This window comes from Phascolarctos cinereus, unplaced genomic scaffold, assembly GCF_003287225.1.
Source record: "Phascolarctos cinereus isolate Bilbo 61053 unplaced genomic scaffold, phaCin_HiC Scaffold_9;HRSCAF=440, whole genome shotgun sequence".
Classification (NCBI taxonomy): Eukaryota; Metazoa; Chordata; class Mammalia; order Diprotodontia; family Phascolarctidae; genus Phascolarctos; species Phascolarctos cinereus.
The window spans coordinates 119,405,502-119,424,149 of NW_027556402.1; the positions used below are offsets into that span (position 1 = coordinate 119,405,502).

Below are 18,648 nucleotides of genomic sequence, written 5' to 3' on the forward strand. Positions count from 1 at the left end.
AACAGAGAACGAAAGGTTTTGCTTCCAGCAAGCACAAAAGGCAGGGGAAATTTAACTGAAGTACAGAAATTGAATTATGTTTGATTCTATCAAGGCCACGTAACTATGTGTGGAAATACACACCCACACACACACATACACACAGCTTTTTTTTACTACAGGAGAAAGTGAAAGAACTAGGGCAGGGGTTATTAACCTTTTTAATCTGTGAAATAGGTTTGAAGCTCATCCTGCAAGGGGTTGAGAGTTGAGGTAGAAACCAAGGAAGAAGCAGCTTCTCATTCTCCAAGAAATGGTGATAAGGCTCCATAGATGCCATAGATTCTCTCAGTAAAGAACGAAGAGTGGTTATGCTGGTGATTGGTAACTCTTTGCTACTGATTGCATGCTGAGCACTGGTTGATGTATTCGTATTATGATGGAAAGCATCTTGAAATTTGTCAAGTGTATTGAAAAGTATACAATACATGTGATTCATGTGGGAATAAATGTTAGCATCAGAAGGAAATCAGATACCATTGCAACAAATTACAAAGTTCCTTGAAAGAAATTGAAGAGGGGAAGCTAGGTGGTGAAGTGGATTGGAGCCTGGCCCTGGAGTCAGGAGGACTTGAGTTCAAATTTGTCTTCAAGCACTTGATGCTTATTAGCTGTGTGACCCTAGGCAAGTCACTTAACTCTAAGTGCAAAAAGAAAGAAAGAAAGAAATTGAAGACCTGGGGGGCACAGGAATCCTAAAGTTTAGAAAGAGCTGATGGCTGCTTACCCCTGACTGGTGAGAGTTCAGCCCAACACAGATCTACCATACTGCCTGAAGCTCTCCAGTCATGTTTATGGCCATGACTTCCTGCCTTTGGGTCAGATCACCAGCTCCCAATCCTAGGGCTGTACTTACCCATGGTTGGATATAGCTCTCTATCACCAAACTCACCTACCATGCTGCCTGTTGCCCTCTGGCCATCTTCATATCATGCTGTAGCCAGTGTATCTCTTCTGCCTTTGAACATCTAGGTCTGGGAACAAAAAACAAATAGACACTACCATTTCTGGAAAGGACATGCCAGTTAATTGCCCTATGGCTAATTGTAACCTACCTGTGACTTCCTAATCCGAAACATAAGACACTTTTCCTTGACTCCTACTTTCCCACATGTAGGTTCTGTCTAGCTTTTTAAAATTATTTTCAGTGCTTATCAAATTGCTGGGCACATAGTAAGTGCTTAATAAACGCTTTTTAATTCTCACAGGCAGGCGAGATAACCTAGCTAGAACAGCAAAGCACCCTGAGGGAGAAATGGGATGCATCATGGCCCAGGCAAGTCAAACCATAACTTTACACTTTAACCACCATCTCCCCTCAGACTCTCATGGAAATAGCCCAGAATTCTGAGCCCAAGAACCTTGGGAATAACAGTACTCTCCAAACCATAAGACCTGTTTCCAGCCTAGGTTCTGAAGTCATCATTGACAGAATAAATCATTGTGAGAGGGGATATCTTCGTTATTACCCTGTGTTGACCTCACCAACAGCTGTTGACCAATGGCCTGTAATAGGCAGATTGATGGGGGAACCCTGAGAACTGTAGCACCCTCCAGGCCTCCTATTCATCATACAAGAAGGCAACTCCCATAGAGAAGAAGATAGCTGTCCCTACCAACTGCCAACCAATTACCACTTGCAGAATGGGCCGGCCAGCCTAGCTGAAGCAGATGGTACCCTGGGGGACTGACAGGAGGTGACATGTACAAGGCAGGTCAGGCCACAAACACCACCCCCTTGTCTACCATCTCCCCTCCAACATTGGTGAGACTGCCCAGGACCCTGAACCCAAGAGCCTTGGGAGTAGTCATGCTTCCAGCCTAATACCTTCAGCCATCACCCTGGAAAGAAACCTCCGTGAAAATGGAGCCTGGAATATACTCCTGCAGGTGCTACAACCACATCTACTGAAGACCTAGAAAACAGAGTTCTTATCCTCAAAGTCTTTACTACTGTCAAATGGTTCAAAATCAGAAACTAACATGATTTTATCAGTGTAAATGGCATGAAGGAAAAGGCATTAATGTCTGCTTTGCCATTGTATCCTGACTTGAAGGTGAATTCCTCGAGAGCAGGGGTGGTTTTACTTTTCTGTTGGTATTCCTAGTGCTTAGCCTAGTGCTTTGCACTTAGTAAATGCTTAATAAATGTTTCATTCATTCATTCATTCATTCATTCATTCATTCATTCATTCATTCTTCTTCCCTGTCCCCATTCCCAGCTATTCTGAAATAAACATGACATAATGGCAAAGGCACTGAATTTAGACTAAAAACACTTGTTTTCAAACTCTAGGTCTGGTATTAATACCTCTGTGACCTTGGGCAAATCACTTAATGTCGTTGAGTCTCAGTTTCCTCATTTGTAAGCAATGAAGGGATTAGACTAGACTAGACTAATTTTTTTTTAAGTCTGTGATCCTAGGAGCAAAGCAAAAGCACAGTAACTGTTGGGATAAATGGAATAATGACAACTGGCTTCTGTTTTCTTTGCTAAGGTTAATGATCTTTACATTAGATAGAACAAAAGGAGTTAATAAGAGTTGAAGCCAAAGGAAAATGAGATGTGGCAAGAGAGTATTATTTATTCTCAGTGAGGACAAGCCAATGGACTCAGATGAGCTATTTCATACTGTAGTGGGATGTAGTAAGAACTCACAGATGTCATTGTTTGGTTGCCTTGAGAAATCTCTGGAAAATTGTAGAGAATGGGGGATGTCCTACTTGGTGGGGAAAGGGAAGGACATAAGCACTTATAGAGCTAGAATAAGGAAGGAAACAAGCATTTGTTAAGCACCTACTATGTGCAGGGCACTGTGCTAAGTGCTTTATGAATACTTTCTCAGTTGATCCTCACAGTGACCCTGGTAGGTAGGTGCTGTTTTTTTTTAATCTCCATTTACAATTGGGGAAACTGAGGCAGACAGAGGCTAAGTGAGTTGCCCAGTGTCTGAGGCTAGATTTTAATTCAGATCTTCCTGACTTTGGGTCCAGTGCTCTAGCTATTGTGCCACGGCGCTGTCTGGTTACAGGTATGTGTCTCAGTGTTTAAAAGAAAGGAAGGAGAAGGGGTCTTCAAGTCATAGGCAAATGAGTTTGACTTCAGTGTCTAGTAAAATTCCAAAATGTTTTATTAAAGGGTTCGTCTGTAAGCATTTAGAAGCAGAAACTGTGATCACTAAAAGACAGCTTACCTTTACCAAGAACACATTTTTCAGAAGGAAAAAAAGAGCATATTTCCTTCTTTTTCTTCCTTTTTGCATAGCATGGTTGCTACTAAAAGATAGCATGAGTGTCAAGAGTGATAAATTTGGAACTAGAACAGACCTGGGAAGCCTGCCTTTGATATTTACTAGTGATGCGATCATGAGCAAGTTATTTAATTTAACTGAATTTCACTTTCCTCATCAGAAGATAGTAATGCCTACCTACATGTTAGGTGTGAGGATCCAAAGAGATAAAGCATTTAAGTGCTTCCAAAACTTTGAATTCCTGTTACTGAACTGCATAATATATTTGGATTTCGCTTAAGTCTGAAAGTTCTCACGTTTTCTTTGTGGATTAGATGGAGATAGGTGGAGAAGATGATAGTAGAATAAGGCAGATTAAAAACTGTTTTAATAACTGGACCCAAAGAATGGCACAGGTCCACATTCTAGAGGAAATCAACAGCTGGCTATAAATTAATATGTTGTTGTTCTGTTTTATAAATCAGTGTCCTTTGAACTTGGTTAGTAGGATCAATCTTTAGGGGCCTGAAAAATTCTGTTGTTGTTGTTGTTGTTATCAGTTGTTTCAGTTGTGTCCAACTCTTTGTAACCCCATTTGGGTTTTTTTTTTTGGAAAAATAATGGACTGGCTTGCCATTTCCTTTTCCACCTCATTTTATAGATGAGAAAACTGAGGCAAATAGGGTTAGATGACTTGCTCAGAGTCACACAGTTAATAAGTGTCTGAGGCTGGATTTCTTGAGTCTTCCTGACTCCAGGCTTAGCACTCTATCCGCTGTACCACCTAGTTGCCATAATAATAATAAATAATAATAATAATAATTGTTATTATTATTATTTACATAGTGCTTTAAGGTTTTTAAAGCATTTTGTACATTATCTTAAAAAGCAAAAAAAAAATTATGAAAATGCAAAGCTGGGCAGCAGCTGAGATGATGCAGTAGCTAAAAGGTCCCATCTGAAATAACTTGTAATCCCTAACAATGAACTGCTGCTACCACCGTCTGACATTTGTCTATCATGATTAAAGTTTCCAAAACATTTTAATACTGTTATTTGATATAAACCTTATGACAAACCTTTGAAATAGTATTTTCCAAATAGTATTATATATATTTTACAGATGAAAAAATGGATTCATAGACATTAATTGGCTTGCCTAGGTAAATATCCAAAGCAAGAAAGGAAAGTTTGGAACAAAACCTACCTTTTCCTGGCCCTGTGAAGCTCCATCAATATTTGAAAAGAGCCATCACCAACTCTATGAATAGGAGTCACTGCTGACTAATATCAATGCCATATTACTCAAAATTTGGTCCATTTCCATGGAGGAAGAGGATTCCTCTTCCTATGTCAATATCTTTAAGATTCCAAAACATCTATTTACAAAAATATTTCCAAATTTCCCTTATGTTACTCCCAATAACCTGTGGGGTTGTGCCACATAGGGCAGTCTGGCAGAGGAATATGAGGTAGTTTTTTCCTCCAACTTGCAGCTGAAATTTTCCATGTGTTGTCTCCCCCATTAGAATATGAGCTCCTGGAGAGCAGGGACTGTCTTCCTTTTCTATTTATATGTCTAGCACTTGGCATAGTGTTTTGCACATAGTAAGTGCTTAGTAAGGCATTTTTTTCCTTCCTTCCTTCCTTCCTTCCTTCCTTCCTTCCTTCCTTCCTTCCTTCCTTCCTTCCTTCCTTCCTTCCTTCCTTCCTTCCTTCCATCACTAGATATGAGGGTGGCAGTTTCCAGACTACAACAGAAAGGAAGCATGTTTATATGTCAACTCCCTGGGACAGAGCCCCAATCTCCACACCCTAATTATGGTTGTGCAGTTTCCGCACCAGGATTCTTCCTCTTCAGTCAGTCAGTCAATAAACATTTCTTGACCACCTATTATATATCAGGCATGGTGTTTAAGTGCATTAAACCTGAGGAGTAACATTTATATTCTGATTTTGTAGGTGGATGGAAGGAGTCATGGCAGATGGTTGCCATTTGGAACCTTTGTCTAAAGTCCTATTTTAGTGAGGATTTATTTAACCTAACCTGCTAGGCAGAAGTGGTTGAAGCTAGAGGGGTATCAGTTTCTCTTTAGATGCTCTTCCCCTTGAATATCCTAAGAAGCACAATTGTGAAGGCAGAGACTCTTACTTGGTATGAAACCATTTGTTCCTCTTCAGAATTATCTAGAGTTCCTGTCTTAGAGGGCAATAAGCCAGGGATGATTCATAAGTATTGGTGACATCAGCTACTGTGTAGGGGCAAGTTGTTACCTACAGACCATTTCACATGGTACTCTCAATTCTAGGTCGAAGTATGGGACCAGTGAGTGAGCTCTGCGAGTAATGTCTCTGGCATTGCTAGCCTGGGCTAGAATTCCTGTAGCACCTAGACATTTCCCTTTTAAAGGAATAGAAAGTGGTGAGAGTGGCACCTGCATAGTACAGTTGAGAGAAGACCGAGTTCAAAACCTGGTTCCGTCACGTCTATATGTGTGACCTTAAGCAAGTCCCCAGACCATTTTGGGCTTCAGTTTCCTCATCTAAAATGAGGGAAATGGATTGGATAGCCTCTGAAGTTCCATCCAGTTCTTAATCCATGATTCCCCTCCCCTAATAAAGCATTTGCTGAGTACATTTTTTTTATCTGTTGAAAAAGCCAATACAAGGCAGGAAGCAGAAAATAGTGGGAGGAATACACACACACACACACACACACACACCAACCACACACACATACATATATATTCTTATTTCCCCTTTCTAAGCTATAAGAAAGAGAATGTAAAGGGAGGAAGATAACCATTTTAATTTTTGAAAGACAAGAAGCTTGTGAAAAGGCTCCCATTTGGCCTTAAAAATGAACTGATTTGTATGCCCACAAGGAATTTTCCAAATGTAGTGGACATGCTCAGGCATTGTCCTGGGAACTCATTGCTCTCACTTATCTTTATATTAGGCAGCAGGGTGGCATTGTAGATAGAGTGCCCAGCCTATAATCAGGAAGACTCATCTTCCTGAGTTCAAACCTGGCCTCAGACACTAATTAGCTATGTGACCTTAGGCAAGTCATTTATCCCTGTTTGCTTCATTTTCCTTATCTGTAAAATGAGCTGGAGAAGGAAATGGCAAACCACTTGTGAAAAATGATTTTTCTTAGTAGTCATTATCTTGGAGACTCAGAGCTTCCCCCATCCCCCTTCTTCCAGATTCTCCTCATCCTGGGCTAATAGGTGTATCCCTGCTCCTTGTGTTGCCCTGATAGGTCTGGGAAAATGTTGATTCTCCCCATTTGTCAGGACAGGTGATATGGAAACCGATGTCTCTGACCAAGATTTAGGTGGCCTAAGTCCTATATCCCAAGACCTTCATTTTGATATACCCCACCTCACAGTGTGTTCACCAGTCAGAGTTTGTTGGAAGACCTTGGGAATACCTACTCTTCGAAAGAAATATAACTCTGTACCCCAACCCCTAAACAGAGCCCAGTTCTTTTGGGGGGTGAAGGGGGTGGCCCAGTTATGGACTGAAGCTTCCATGCAAGGCATGCATGTTGCCGGCTTGAGAGAAATAAAAATGTGGACACAACTTAATCTGTTTGTCTTTTTTCAGCCTTGACATCTGGAGGTTGACACACTCCAGCATCTTTTCCAAGAAAACTCCAAATGGGGTCATGAAGAGTAGAACATGACTGAATAGTGACAAGTTTTTGTATTGGTGATGTCTCTCTGAACCTTAGTGTCCTAATGTCTTAATACACACCCTTAAGCTGGCTACTTGTTGTCTGAGACACCATGGTGATTAGAGAGTCAGGGGACCTAGTAGATCTGCCACCAGAGTTAGGAAGACCTAAAATCAAATCTCAATTCAGACACTTAGCAGCAAATCATTGAACCTTGTTTTCTTCATTTGTAATATGGAAATAGTAACACTTGTTGTACTTCCCTGGGACTCACTGTTTCCTCCTCACCCCCATTCCCCATTATGTGGGAATCATAGAATTTTAAAGATGGAAGGGACTCATGTACAAATTGAATGACCAGTGTAACACATCTGACAAGTGGTCATCTATCCTTTTCTTAAAGAAACTGAGAAAAATGATTATTTCTCTCTTATATTAATAACAACTTATTGAGATTAAGATTGTTTTTCTTTGTCTCTCCTCATTCAGAAATAATCCCCAGTAGTTTAATACAGCCAGTCTTGGAAGGATATTATTCACCTTGCCATAAAACTTACCTGCTGGGACCATCTTATCTAGGTGGAATTGTGTGTGGGGAGGGGTGAGGGGGGGTGGGGGAGGTGGGGTTGTAGATCCTTTGTCTAGATTGTTTGAGGCTCTAGCTGTGTGACCCTGGGCAAGTCACTTAACCCCATTGCCTAACCAAAAAAAAAAAAAAGAATAGATTGTTTGAGACTGGGGGTACTCTGGGAGTAAGAGTGACATAATCAAAGTCAAGTTCCCCAGGACTTCATTAGAATAGGTCCACCTACTATATTATAATATATAATATAATGATATTCATTTTCTTATTGTTAACCAATCAGTTGATTACTGCCTATAGGGAACACTCACTTTTCCAAAGGTACATAAGCTTTGAGAGGCCTCCATGATTCCTCTTTTGGTTTACAAGGGACAACCAAATGACCAAACTTTTATTAATCATTTACTAGCCATAATTAGCAAAATGATTAATTACCCAAAAATTATATCTCTCAAATTTTTTATTCATCACAAAATCCAATGAAAGGGAAATTAATATCGCTCCAGACCACCCATTCTCCTTTTGTATAGCTCTAATTGTTAAGAAGTTGGATTTGTTTGTTTTTTCTTCATATCAAACCTAAATTACCTCTGCAACATTTACCCAATATTCCTGGTTTTACCATCTGGGGCCAAATGAGATGCAAAGAGATTTACAAGCCTTGGAGTTTAAAAAAAATGCCAGATTTTGTTGGGTTTTTTTGGCATTGATTGATGGTTGATGGTTCATAGCTAGCCCATGTATTAAGGAAGAATTAATCTTGTCAAAGGAATTTAGGCCAGAACATAGTATGGAAACAATGAAAACCTGGAGCAATTCCTGGGCTAGTTTAGGAAAATAGAGGCTTTTCCTAACAGAGAGAAGAGAATGGGGTTTGGACTGAGATGATCTGCATTTTGAATGCCGGCTCTGGTGCTTAATACTTGCATCGTTAAGTATCTTCTGTACTTCCTTTCTCTGGAACTCAATTTCCACATCTATAATATGGGGTCTGCTAGGCAGAGCATTGGATAGAGCTTTGGGTCTGAAGTGAGGAAGACCTGAGTTCAAAATTTGGGCTCAGACACTTACTAGATGTGACCCTGGACAAGTCACTTAACAGCTGTCTGCCTCAGTTTTCTCATTTGTAAAATGACGATAATAATAGCACCTACCTTCCAGGGTTATTGTGAGGATCAAATGAAATAATCGTTGTTAAAGGGCTTATCACAGTGCCTGGCACATATATTAGTGTTTTATAAATGTTGTTATTATTATTAAATGAGCAGTTTGGACAACATGCTCTATTTGAGAAAGATCTTCCTAACATTCAGAGCTATCTAAAAATGTGATGGGCTGTCAAGAATAGTGGGTTCCCTTTCACTGGAGACCTTCAAGTAAAAGCTGAATGATTATATTTTATGAATGATAAAGAGGAAAATTCTTGTCCTGGTATGGGTCGACTAGATGAAATCTATTCCAATTTTTACTTTCGCTGTGGTTTGGTGAATAGTATGTTGGATTTGGAATCTGAAAGACTAGGGTTTGAATCCTGCCAGTGCTGGGTTATCATGGGCAAGTCAGCCCCCTCTTGGAAACTCAGTTTCCTCATTGGTGAAATGGGACTGATAACACTTGTATTTCTGATCTCAATTGGTTATTGCAAGACCCAAAGGAAATAATGTCTGTAAGACTTTTGTGTTTTTGCAAATCTTTTAAAAGTGTTTATAAAAAGCTATGTCAAGTCATTTGTTGTTACTGAGATAGTCCCTTGTAATTCTAAATAGTTTGAGCCTACGGAACTTACTTTCTTCATATCCATGTGGTTAAGACTGCAGTAATAACTACTCCAGAGTATAATTGGGTAGCAGTGGAGCTGAGCTCCAGGACTATCACCTGGCTTTCTCCCCCTCCTTTCTTTTCCCCTCCCCTTCACACCTCTCTGACAAGCTTTATTTGATTTTTATCTAGCTCCTCAGAAGCCAGTTAAGTGATAAGTGCAAAGAGGGGTGATAATTTAACTTCTTCCACTCCCGGAATCCCAAACCACAGGTAACCGTAGCCAATTGCTGACATACAGGCTTGTGATTCTCTTGGCACCAGTTTCAGAGACCATTGGTAGAAGGAGTTAGAGGGCTTGAAAATCCTTGCAACTTTTTAATGTTTCTTTCCATGTGAATTTTTTTTTTAAATCAAATCTATTTTAGAAAATCTGATTATACCTTTCTACACCCTCACCTCCCCACAATACACTTAGTAGTGGTGGGCAAGTCAGTATTCCTCTTGGAAACTGTTTTTTTATCTGCGAAATGGGCTGATAATACTTGTAATTCTGATCTCACAGGATTACTGCAAAATCCAAAAGGGTATAGAGAATCCAAACACCTTCCACTAAGGAAAGTCTACAACTGAGCAGTGAGTTGACTTGCCTGAGGTTATAACATTTTATGTGACAGGCTAACCTTGAACTCAGGTCTCTTCCTCAAACCGGGTCAATCACTTAACCCTTTTTTTTTTTTTGCCACATTTTCCTCATCTGTAAAATGACCTGGAGAAGGAAATGGCAAACCGCTCCAGGATCTCTGCCAAGAAAACCCCAAATGGGGTCAGGACATTACTGAAATGACTGAACAACAACAACAAACCGCTAGTCTTTGCTACCTCCACAACTACCCTTAGGGAACAAAAATTCCCTGAGAAATGTCAATTTAAGAAAAAGAAAAAAAGTCTTCTTAGGAAATCACCAAATAGACTGAAAATCTGAAAATGATTCTGGTTTGGGTAATTGTGGTTTTTAAAAATAATCCATATTCTAATGGACCACATCATCACAATGGGGAAATTTAAGTGTGTTGTCCGAGTGAAATGAAAAAAGCCCTCCCTCTCCCACTTCTTTTCAATGAGTCATAATCTCCTTTGGGATTGAGAAAGGTGCTACACAAAGTCTCTCTCTCTCTCTCTCTCTCTCTCTCTCTCTCTCTCTCTCTCTCTCTCTCTCTCTCTCTCTCTCTCTCTCCTGCCCCTCCCCCCGCCCTGTCTCTCTTTGTCTCTCTCTGTCTCTGTCTCTCCATAAGACAGATTTGGTTCTGTTGCTAAGCAACCTAAAGTTTTCTTTTTCTTTCTTTCTTTCTTTCTTTCTTTCTTTCTTTCTTTCTTTCTTTCTTTCTTTCTTTCTTTCTTTCTTTCTTTCTTTCTTTCTTTCTTTCTTTCTTTCTTTCTTTCTTTCTTTCTTTCTTGGAGACAAGGTGTATATGGGGGTCACACTGAGAATTCTGTATTTTTGATTACTCATGTAGTTTGGTATTTCCTTCAACTTTTGGCTAGTTCATGTAAGAGGTGTGTGTGCGTGCATGTGTATGGGGAAGGGGGGGGGTGGCGATCCCCGATAAAAATTAAATAGATGTTTCCTGTTTCGTGTTTCATTTTCTTTCTGTTTGAAGAGCCTTGGGGCCTCCCCGAGAGTTGCTCTCCACCTCTGGGAGGGTCTGGGTGTATTTCCTCCTCCTGGATTGGCTCCTGAGGCCTTTTAAGTAAAGGCTTTGTTCTCTGGAAAGCGCAGGTCAGTTGTGCTACATGCCGCTACTGTTTGGGGAAAGGGAAAAAAAAAAGAGCTGAGTAATGCTGGAGCCTTCTCATGTGGCTGATGCAAACCTGGAGGATTTGCATCATCATTTAGCAGGAGTAAGTTGGTGTGACAGGAGCTTAAATACAAGCGCTTGAGGAAGCCGAGCTAGTTTCTAATGGCAGGGCAGCAGCAGCAGCAGCAGTAAGAGCAGCAGAGCAGCAGCAGAGCAGCAGGGGCAGAAGGGGAAGGTTCGGGCTGCCGTGGGAAAGGCACAGGTGTTCATGACGAGTAATTAGAGAGTCTGGAAGAGTAAAACACACCTTAAAGGGCCATACTTGTGAACACTAGAGCCGCGTGAAAGGCTGTAAGGACAGGAAACAGTTCGAACTCAGTCAGGGAGCAGGGAGACCAGACCTTGTTTTCAAAGTTTTTCTCCTCGTCCTGTTCTTCTCGTCATCGTCCTCCTCCTGTCCTTCCTCCTCCTCCTTCCCTCCTTTTCTGTATTTTTTGCTTTTTTCTTTCTGTTTCTCTCCTTTAGTTTGGCAGAATCCCACTATGGTCAGGAAGCCTGTGATGTCCTCCATCTCCAATGGAGGCTACCTCCAGGGGGATGCTCATGGCCACTTGCCCTCCAGGGGCAGCAAACACGCCCCTGAGCAGGGTAAGATGGTGCTGAAGAAAAAGATCACGCTGCTGAGGGGCATCTCCATCATCATTGGCACTATCATCGGGGCTGGCATCTTCATCTCCCCCAAAGGAGTTCTCCAAAACACGGGCACCGTGGGCATGTCTCTGATCGTCTGGACTGTCTGTGGGCTCGTGTCTCTATTTGGTGAGTTTATGTTTAAAAGTGGAGTCCCTTGAGGGTATGTCTGCGGGAGGGTGCAGTAGCATGCAACCTGGCATGCTGATTGGAGAGGTGAGCAACTCTTCTGCTAGTAGAATTACAGTAGATGAGTAGTAATGAGGGGAAATCATTCAAGTCATCTAGGACTTCCTGGATGACTTAAATAGTTCCCTCTTTATCTTCCCCAGCCTCCTTTTCTGATGAAGAGAAAATATTTTTATTTCTTTTCTTCATAATGATGGGAATAAGCACTCATTTTTATTGCCTATAAAAAGGCAAGCACTGGACATTTGTGCTTGTCTGGGCAATGCTAGAGCTTAGCCCCGAAAACCTCTGTGAAATGTAAAACCTGGTTGGCCTAGTTAGATTCAGTGCTGAGTTGTCCAGCAGTTTTCCTGACTTCTTATTGGTGAAACAAATGGTGAGGAAGTGCTTTTCCTTAAACACACACACACCCCACCATCATGGTCCTGACATTTCCTTGTGAACCACTGAACTATAGAAAGTCATGGCACAACTTGCTATGCAAGAGTTCTGTCCTTCCATGAGTAGAGGATGTAATTAGTATGTTATAACTTTTCTTCTTGTCCACCTTCCCCCCACCCCAGTTATCTGTGGCCTAAATATTGAGCTTGGTTGAATGGGAGTCTAGTGGCTTATCCAGTCATTTTTTTTCACTTGTGTCAGTCTGTTCTGAAAGTTTGATGACAAGATGCTTTCAGTGAAGTTTAATGAACCTGGAAAAAAAAAAGTCCATCTGTTGTCCCAAAGAATTTGGTGACCAGATACCCTCAGTGAAACTCAGTGAAACTCTTCAAGTTTTACTTTAGTGTCAGATCCAATACAATGTCATCTGTATTGGCCCAGGACATGAAGCAGTGTCAGTTAATGGTCTGCCAAGGACCAGAAAGCTAAATCCGCCCTTTTAAAGCAAGGTAAGTCCTAAGTAAGTTTAAGGATCAAGGAGAGTATATTTTGATTCCAGAGAGATACAGAAGAAAGATCACTGGAAATGGAGTCAGAGAACATGGGTTTGAATCCTGGCTCTGCCGCTATCTCTGTGATCTTGGGTAAGTTACTTAACTTCCTTTGGGCTCAGTTACCTAATCTGTAAGATAAAGGAGTTGGACTACATCAGGGGTGGGGAACCTGTGGCCTTCTAGGTCCTTGGGTGGGGCCTTTTGACTGAGTCCAAGTTTTATAGAACAAATTCTTTTATTAAGGGGATTTGTTCTGTGAAGTTTGTATTCAGTCAGGGCCACACTTTAGGACCTAGAGGGCCACATGCGGCTTCAAGGACGAAGGTTGCCCACCCCTGTACTAGATGATCTCTTTGATTCTGATCCTGTGAATGTTCTGACTTTCACACTACAGGCCAATTAAACTATCCTGGAAGAAGTGCTGAGTCACTTTCGGTTTTGCTGACCCATTCATATTTTTCTGGACTCTGAAGTATCTCATTCCAGTGATTTTTCTATTCAGTTTCAGAACTCAGAGTTCCATTATAAGGAAATTTACATGGACATCAAAACCAGTTGCCTAGATTTATACCTCTGCTCTTCAACCAAGGATTGGAATATTCTAGGTCAAATTTATAAGAGTTGGAGGTTTTCTTTTCTCTTCCTTGCTTACTTCCTTCTACTAGCTAGTCTTTTAGTTTTATTTATTTATATTTTTTCTTTCGGTCTGGAACCGTGACTTCTTCAGTGTAATCAATTTCTGCTGGGGAAACTCTACTAACTCAGATAAGCCACTTATGATCTTACAGATTTGTCTGGGATGCTGAAGATAAGTGATATGACCAGGGTCACAGAGGAAGAACTTCAAGCCAGGTCTCTCAGGCTCCAAGGCCAGTTCTCTTTCTACTATTGCCTGCCTATCTCAGTAGCAGTCCTAACATATCATTTCCACCTACATAATTGTATTCTGTCTTTGTGGATGACCAGGATAGATTTGCATTTATATGATTCTGATGATTTTACTAAAGAGTATAGGGTCTTTGGAATACTATACTATGTCAAAATGGTTTCATGCTATGGCTTTTTAGGTCATAAGATCAAGAACTAATACGAATCTCAGAAACCTATTTTTTACAGATGAGAAAATGGAATCTAGATTTAATATAACTAGCCCACGGTTATGTAGGCTAAATAGAAGGGCAGATACATGAACCTAGGCCCTCTAACTCCGTATTTCATGCTCTTTTCACTATATAACACTACACCTCTGAATATAGAGAAGTGTAACCATTACATTTCTTACTGTACATCATGAATTGTGACCTGGGTACAACATCTAGTATAGTCAATATAAATGAATTAAGATCATTAATTAAAAATATATCTGTCTTGTTTTCTGTATCAAAAATTGCTTCTGCATATATAGTTCTATTAGATTTATTCTTAGAGGAGATATTAAAGATTAATAAAAATCAACAAGAAATATTAAACACTGAAGAGCCTGGAACCTGTAATCACAATATCTGAGTTCTAATCCCGGTCTGCCATTTACTACCAATGTGACCTTGGGCAAGTCTCTAGGTGTCAGGGCAATGTCTCTAGGACTCAGTTAGTTTTCTGTAAAATTACAGGGTGTACTAGATGACCTTTTAGTTACTGTGTGTCTGGAGCTGTCTAGGTGCTGAGCATACAAAGACAAAAATCAAATAGCCTTTTCCTTCGAGGAAGCTTACGTTCTATGCTGGGATGACTCATACACACACACATACACACACACACACACATATAATTATATAGGAAATAAAACACATGATACCCATGTGTATACATGTACACACATAGACAATATATGCGTACACATGTAGAATAAACACATAGTGTGTATAATGTATACAGTATATAATATTTTATTATATGTGACAGAATATGCATAATATGACACATATATACACATATGTGTGTATGTGTGTGTGTATATATATATATATATATATATATTTATATATTTAATAATTTTTCTGTTTGTTTATAACAGAGGTGTGCTGGAATCGGCTCCTCCTTAGCCAGTTGTTAAATTTTCAGTGTGAGCATTTACACTTTGGAAATCAGCAAATACTACAAATTAAATCTTGATTTTGTTGATTGTCTAGACTTGAGAAAGTGATGGAGGAAATGTTTTTAATGCAGATAAAACTTTTAATGCAGTTATCCTTTTTTTGTTTTTTTTTTAGAGAGAAAGACAGTTGTTAAACATTTACTAATATACCCGTACTTGTGTGTGTGTGTGTGTGTGTGTGTGTGTGTGTGTACTTTTGTATATACACACATGGAATCTATTCACTTGGATAGAGTGCTAAGCTTAAAGTTAGAAAGATTTGGACTCAAATTGTACCTCTGACACTGAGTTAACATGGGCAAGTCATAAATCTCCCCAGGCTTCAGTTTGTTCATATATAAAATGATAAATAATTAGGTACCTTTAGTACCTAATTTACTTGCTTATTGTGGGGACAGTATGAATGTATACTGTTTTTATCATAATCCAGAATCCATCAAATGCTTTTTAAAACACATATCCTTCAAGCATGCAAACATCAGCATATGGCAATAGATGGATTCTGTCTTTATGTATTTGGTGATATTGATGTGATGAATTGGGAGGAGTTTCCTCCAGATGTGCAGAAGCATAGCCCAATTTCATTCAGCTTCTTAACTTGGATGAATCCCCGGAGGTGACTTCATTGAATAGTCCATATTAATGGGCCTTTGGTGTCTTTTAGAGACAGTGTGGAGAAGTTGATAGAATACGGGACAACAGTCAGGAAGACTTGTGTTTAAATCATTCTCTTTTGGGGTAAAAAAGACATTTGGGCAAACTTGGTCAAGTCGTTTAACTTCAGTATGTTGGAGGCATCTTCCTGGGGTTTACCAATTAAGTAACTCATAATAGGTGCAGGTAGATGAAGGTAGTAATGGCAGTAGCAATTCGCTAAGATGAGACATCACAAATCCGAAATGCATTAATACACACACATCTATATATACATGTACATATATATTTATATGTTTGTTAATTTGAATATATGTATATTATTTGTATATACATGTATACATATTCTAAGCATAAAATAACTTGTTCTGTTGAATTTTACTATGAAAATATGTCTATAAGTAGGCATTTCAATTCAATACAATTCCATAAGCATTTATTAAGTAGCTACTTTTATCAAATACTGTGGTAGGCCCTGGGAAATAAAAAGAAAGAGAAATCAATTAGTCCCTGCCTTCAGGGAGCTTGAATTCTGGTGAAGGGTGGTATGGGGTGGGGTGGGATAGGGTTAAACAACATGTACATTGATAAATGGGTACAGGATAACTCTAGAAGAGAGAAGATAACCAACTTGGAAGAGATTTGCATTCTCACGTTTCCCTTTGACATAGGCAAGGCATTATTATTCCTATTTTGTAAGTGAAGAAACTGAGGCATTTAATGACCATTTCTGGACTTGAATCCCACCTTAAGCAGAGGAGGTCCATCAAGAAAACACTGTTGTTGGGATGTGGCTTTGATTCCATTTTAACTTGTGTCCTCTGACTGCTTGTTGCTAGGAGTGTGCTCTTACATGAATCTACTTATCTCTGTTTGCCTACCATATATCACTATTGCTAGGAGTTTGACAGGAGTTCCTCTTTAACAGGAAACTAAACAAAATTTTAAAAGAGGGGAAAAAAAACCCTTTAGTTGCCTCACATGCTCCAAAGTTCTGGAACTAGGCTTAGGGGAGGCCAAAGCTTTGGCTCAGGACGTTGTAAAGGTGTAGTGTCAATAGGTGGATTTTACAGATCTTGTTCTGAACTCACATCTAGGCTCTGACAGTTGTGAAACCTGAGACCTCTGACTGAAAAAGCCCTTCCTTCAGAGCTTATGGGGCAATCATCCTGGTGTGTTAACAGAGAGCAGGTTTCGCTATTTGTTGATTCCTCTGGCAGCAGGCAGGTCTCCTGCTGGTCTTCAACAATAAAAATTCTAACTGGATCTTCTGGGTAGCACCAATAGGATGAATGCCTCTCAACAGTACCTGGGTTACAACTCTTTACAACTAGTTTGCTCATCTATTTCTGACTTATACTAAAGATGCAATAAATGGGATTTTAAAAGCTGTTGCCAAAAGATAACTCCTGTTGGACAGTTCCTGGTGGTGATTCTCCTTTTACTATGGACATACCCTTTAGCATATTGTACTGTCACATGATATTTACTCTAGAACTCAGCAAATAATTTCCTTTTGAATTATATTAACAAAATAATGGGAGTATTGTTTCACGATTAGTTTCCCAAGTAGCAAATTAAGGCCGGACTTATTTTTATTTGTCCTTTCAACTTTCCCGAAGGATGTGTCCATCCAAGAGATTTGGCTTGACTAATTCAGAGAACTCTTAATAGTTATGTCATTTACAAACTGAGTCCTTCAAGTTTAAAATTGTCAAAGTGTATAATTTTGAGACTTTCTTAAAAAAGAGCTACTGAGGGTTCTTTATCATTCTTTGACATGGAAGCATGATGTTTCAAAACAATCTCGAAAGGAAGAATGGGGTCAATTGCAGATAATTTATTACCCAAGATTATTCACCTCTGCAGATAGGTTAAATGTTATACCTGTTGAAGGGGGAAAAAACTATTGATACTAATGATATGCTCTATATTTTAGGCTCAAATCTGCCAGAAACAATTTTATTTGATATATTAATTTATAACCAAGCCATTTTTAGCTTTTTACAGTTGGAGAAACTGAGGCAGATAGAGATTTAAGTGACTTGCTTAGAGTCACAGAGCTAAGAATCTGAGGCAGGATTTGAACTCAGGTCCTCCTGAATCCAGAGCCAGTGCTCTATCCACTGCACCACCTAGCTGCCCCTCCTTCTGACTCTGGACACAGCACTTTATCTACTGTGCCACCTAGTTCTCTCTATGGGAAGAGTTGGTGGGCATTGAATAAGATAACTTATTTTCTTTCCAATTTGAAAAGATGATACAACTAATAACTGATGCTTATTCCATGTATCCCAAAATTTTAGTGCCTTTGACTTTCAAAAGCTTACTTAAAATTTAAAATCTACATACCAAGGATATGGAAACTCAAAACTGCACTAAGATTTTTGGGATACTTTGAAGAGTTATGTATAACATTTTTATATTGAATGTTGCAAAATGATTTACAGATTCGTAAAGAAACATTCCTTTAGAAAGGTAACTTGACTTACTAATTCACATAGCATGTCCCAGTGGTTGGATTTGAATTCAGGGCTCTTGGAGTCCACATCTAGTCCTCAAGATAGAGGTGATATTTTTAAGGTTGCCCTTTAGCTAAAGATTTTGCTTTGGTGCCACCTGAATATTTTGACATGATTTTTAAAAAAATTATGATTCTTTTTTTCTTCATGAATCTTTCACAGGGGCTTTGTCTTACGCTGAACTGGGGACGTGTATAAAGAAATCTGGTGGTCACTACACTTACATCTTGGAAGTCTTTGGCCCATTACCAGCTTTTGTCCGAGTCTGGGTGGAGCTCATCATAATACGGTGAGCACACTGGTTGCTTTACTGATCTTCTTCCTTTCACCTGTAGAGTTCTTCTGAATTGCCTGGATTACTTCCAGCTAATAGTTTGTGGCACATGTGTTAACAGGAAGTACAGAGGAGGCAAAAAGAGCTGTGTGAAGTGCGGCCTCTGAAACACACTAGTATTGTGATGCTGGACAAATG

General features: G+C 39.7%; 1 protein-coding gene across 1 annotated transcript in view; it reads left to right on the plus strand.

The window, feature by feature from the left end:
• Positions 1-11,080: 11,080 nt before the first annotated feature.
• The window catches only part of SLC7A11 (solute carrier family 7 member 11), a 112,421-nt gene continuing 104,853 nt past the window's right edge, over positions 11,081-18,648 (plus strand). The window contains exons 1-3 of the mRNA XM_020967502.2: positions 11,081-11,194; positions 11,617-11,910; positions 18,339-18,465. Of these exons, the coding sequence (XP_020823161.1) occupies positions 11,634-11,910; positions 18,339-18,465 (404 nt within the window). The 5' untranslated portion in view covers positions 11,081-11,194; positions 11,617-11,633. The remainder of the gene's footprint in view (positions 11,195-11,616; positions 11,911-18,338; positions 18,466-18,648) is intronic.